Here is a 4,653-nt window from a genome sequence, read left to right as displayed (position 1 = left end):
AGATAGCCCTTTTTTTTTTTTAGTTTTGTGTTTAATTACAAACGAATATACTTGGCAGTAAAACTCGTATCATTTATACTGTTTTCCCCTCACTAACTTGTGTATTCAGCTTGTTATTTAAGTATAAGTTAAATATAAGTGCAACTAGACGTTGTTACAACAACATATTAACACCTTACCAAAAACGTTTTGTTTGTTTGTTCGTAATTAAGCACAAAGCTACACAATGGGCTATCTGTGCTCTGCCCACCACGGGTATCGAAACCCTGATTCTAGCATTGTAAGTCCGCAGACATACCGATGGACCACTGGGGGGGGATTAAATGGTTTAACGTTAGGTTGAAGAACAACATTAATATATGTGTGTATTTATTGATAGTATTAGGTACGGTAAAGTTTAGCCCTAACCAATTTAAAGCAAAAAAAAAACGTACACATGTTACGATGTTGATTTATTTCTATCGAATATAGGCCGTACTTATTAATAAAGGCTTAACAGATTTTAGGCTAAGAGAAATAAACTTTTATATTATTCCATAAATGCTGTATTTAAAGAAGTACTGTTGTAATAAAGATACTGACTTGTCTACTAATGTTTTGCGGGTCTCTGCTGGTATAACAATAATTAACTGAAAGAAATTCGCCCGAAAAAAAAAAAGGGGGCCAGGAACTTCAGTTTTTTTCAAAACCTAGGTAGATAACTTATATTGTTACGATTTAAATATCGTGTTCTTTGTGGTAGAAATGCTAATGTCGTGTCATCTATCTTTCAGATCGAACGAAATGAAAGTCTTTATGAACGATTTAGAACGAGCCAATCAGGTGAGAGCCACGTTACTTTACTAATACTAATAAATAAATAAAAAAAAAATTCCCTTTCAGTAAAACAAGTGTTAAATGTTGCACCTGAAAAACTATATAAAAAATTAACAAGAAAACTTCTAATGAGGAGTATTAACTTTTATATGAGGACCTAGTAACTTTCTTAAGGAGGAGTGTAATAACATAAATAAAGGTGTAATAATTTTTTTACCGTTACATCATTAGATTCTATAGTAAATTCACGATACAAGAAGTTCACTTCCTGGTGCAAAAGAAGTTCACTTCCTGATTTATCTATTTCATTATTCTTGGCCCGGCATGGCCAGGTGGCTAGGGCGCTCGACTCGCAATCTGAGGGTCGCGGTTTCGAATCCCCGTCACACCAAAACAAAACATGCTCGCCCTTTCAGCCGTGGGGGCATTATAAAGTGACGGTCAATCCCACTATTCGCTAGTAAAAGAGTAGCCCAAGAGTTGGCGGTGGGTGGTGATGAATAGCTGCCTTCCCTCTAGGCTTTCACTGCTAAATTAGGGACGGTTAGGGCGGATAGCCCTCGTGTAGCTTTGCGCGAAATTCAAAACAACCCAAACCACTATTCTCATCCCATCCTTCGGTGGGTCAGAGGTAAATTAACGGACTTCGAAACCCGCATCGGAAAGAGCGCAGAGATTCCCGTGTGTAGGTAGCACAACAACAACAAAATTATCCTGCGCGGTTTAAATGCATGTGTTTTCTAGCTAAGACTGTTAACATATTGAGCCGAGTATATTCCGATCAATATTAGAATTGTCTTGATGTTCGAATTAGCCTGGGAGCAATATAACCTATTTAAACTATTTTATAACGAGTCAAGTTTTAAAACTAATCAATAATAAAATGTTCAGACAATTTCTTAGAAATAATGTTTCATATTATATTATATTATATATTTCACTTGAGTTTACACGCGCATCTCATTAGATGAAAATATGAGATTATTCCTAGTGATTGTTACTAGGAAACGAGAAACAAAGCACGTCATTTGCACAACTAAGATCTGGTAACAGAAAACTACTTACCCACATAGATTTTGAGATGCTTAGATAGAGTAATTAATTAACTAAATAACGGCTTGATTAGCGTGTACTGTGCTCGCTAATATTTAATGTTACTGTTTTTTTTTTTGTTTTCCTAACTCTATAAATTGAGAGAAAGAATAAAAAAGTGGCTCAGTTGTAAGTCTGTAAAAATCGGGTTTCGATACCCGTGGTGGACACAGCACAAATGGCCCATTGCGAAGCTTTGCGCTTGTTTGTTTGTTTGTTTTAAATTTCGCGCAAAGCTACACGAGGGCTATCTGCGTTATCCATCCCTAATTTAGCAGTGTAAAACTACAGGGAAAGCAGTTAGTCATCACCGCCCACCGCCAACTCTTGATCTACTCTTTTACCAACGAATAGTGGGATTGACCGTCACATTATAACGCCCCCAAGGCTGAAATGGTGAGCATGTTTGACGTGACGGGGATTCGAACCAGCGACCCGTATAGCTATAACCCTCTGATGTTCCCTTGTTCTGCTGATTAATGTACATTAGTTTCATATGGTACAGCTATAACCCTTTGATGTTCCCTTGTTCTGCTGATTAATGTACATTACTTTCATATGGTACAGCTATAACCCTTTGATGTTCCTTTGTTCTGCTGATTAATGTACATTAGTTTCATATGGTACAGCTATAACCCTCTGATGTTTATTTGCTCTGCTGATTAATGTACATTAGTTTCATATGGTACAGCTATAACCCTCTGATGTTTACTTGCTCTGCTGATTAATGTACATTACTTTCATATGGTACAGCTATAACCCTCTGATGTTCCTTTGTTCTGCTGATTAATGTACATTAGTTTCATATAGTACAGCTATAACCCTTTGATGTTCCTTTGCCTTTTCCATGAGAGTAACTGGGAAATTGGTGTTTGTTTCCAGTCGTTGACAAAGTAATGTCTTGTCTGTAACTTGAAAGGCGTCATAACAAGAGAGAGAGAAATAAATAGTTAAAATATGATAATTATGGGGGGTGGGGTGAATTGTTAAATTATAATAACTAGCAGAAACTCCACCCTGGCTCGGATTGTGCTGGTATAAAGTTTAATGTTTTTATGTATTAAAAGTGGTACCCTTTATTGAAAAAAATATTTTTTTATAAGTACTCCATATTTTTAGTACTGCGTTTACGAATTACATGAATAAAGATATAATCAAACCTTCACGTACTGTCCTAGTGAAAGTCGTATTCTTGTTGTGAGGAGAATAATTTTATTTAAAATTGTATTCTGTGATAAAGAAATGGTTGTTGCACATACCGTAGTTATTTTTCTAACTGTCTGAATATTGAATACCCAAAGTTTTAAATTTTTTATTGATTTTTGTTTGTGGTGCCATTCAATAGATGGCGCCACATCGGTTTTTATTTTTATTTCGGTCACATACATAAATAGATACATATATACACGTTACGTCCATTATAGTAAGATTGTGGAACGTACTTTGGGTACAATATGGCTTCTGATTAATATCTATAAAATTATAAATCACACTAGAAACACTGGGATCCTGATGATTCTAGGAATATTGTTAATTTAATTTACTTTTTGTCATAAGTCCACAGTTAATTAACTTTGTATTCTTGGTTTAGATGAAACTTCACAACCTGCGTCTTATAACTAGCACACATCAATGTACCTTCTCTGACAAAGGGGAACTTGTAACGAAACGTGCTTCCTTATAGGTGGCGATGTCCTTGCTATAACAAGTTAATTACTATAAGACAACTTAAAGTCAATTAAAATATAATTATTTCATTATGTCGGGGAATCGGAGCTTAATGGTTTTGTGATACTTTCATGACGACTTCTTTAATTTAACATTTGTACTTAGAGAGAATGAAATTAATGTTAATCTTTATATATGAGTCAGCCATATTTGATTTAATTCCATGAAGTGTTACTTGCTGGGAATGTTTTTAGTTCGTATATGGGGATTCCATCCCACCGATTGACTGACAAGGGATGAATTGTTATTCAAAACTTTTCTGAGCGAGATCTTATAATGATATATCAGATTTTCATGTTGAGGTGGGGGGGGGGGTAGCAACTCTAGCACTGAATGAATTAAAATGTACTTAGTCGACTTGAAAGTGTAGCTAATATACAATTTTAAATAACATGTAAATATGCTTCGAACTTCAGAATGTAAACTTTAAAAAAGTTATTTCCTTGACTATCGTAACCGTTACGTAAAGATAAAAGGAACCGATTAAGACCGATCTTCAGCCTAAGTATTAAATAACTTATAGGCAGGAATTATACTATCAATGTGTACCTTATACAAGTCTCCTGAACCAATGATTAGCTTTAAAAAACTCGTTTGTGAAGAACTGTAAAAAATTAAACGATTGTTTGTTTGTTTTTACTCAAATGTATTAAGCTAAAAAAAAAACTTTTTATAATGAATCTTTCTTCCATTAAGAGGCCCGACACGGCCAGATGGTTGCGATCGACCCGCAATTTGAGAGTCGTGGGTTCGAATCCCCGTTCCACCAAATATGCTCGCCCTTTCGTTATAAAGTGATGGTCAATCCCACTATTCGTTGGTAAAAAAAAGTAGCCCAAGAGTTGGCGGTGGGTGGTGATGACTAGCTTCCTTCTCTCTAGTCTTAAACTGCTAAATTAGGGACGGCTAGCGCAACTAGCTCTCGTGTAGCTTTGCGCGAAATTCATAACAAACAAACAAACAATCTGCCATTAGGATGTTTATATCATCGACAAAAAAAATACCTTTTAGAAAATG

General features: G+C 35.4%; 1 protein-coding gene across 1 annotated transcript in view; it reads left to right on the top strand.

The window, feature by feature from the left end:
- The window catches only part of LOC106464450 (homeobox protein cut-like), a 37,434-nt gene that overhangs the window by 3,045 nt on the left and 29,736 nt on the right, over positions 1-4,653 (top strand). The window contains exon 2 of the mRNA XM_013924592.2: positions 774-822. Within this exon, the coding sequence (XP_013780046.2) occupies positions 784-822 (39 nt within the window). The 5' untranslated portion in view covers positions 774-783. The remainder of the gene's footprint in view (positions 1-773; positions 823-4,653) is intronic.

This window comes from Limulus polyphemus, unplaced genomic scaffold, assembly GCF_000517525.1.
Source record: "Limulus polyphemus unplaced genomic scaffold, Limulus_polyphemus-2.1.2 Scaffold1655, whole genome shotgun sequence".
Lineage (NCBI taxonomy): Eukaryota > Metazoa > Arthropoda > Merostomata > Xiphosura > Limulidae > Limulus > Limulus polyphemus.
Note: the sequence above shows the minus strand (reverse complement) of the source record. Positions and strands in the feature narration are given on the sequence as shown.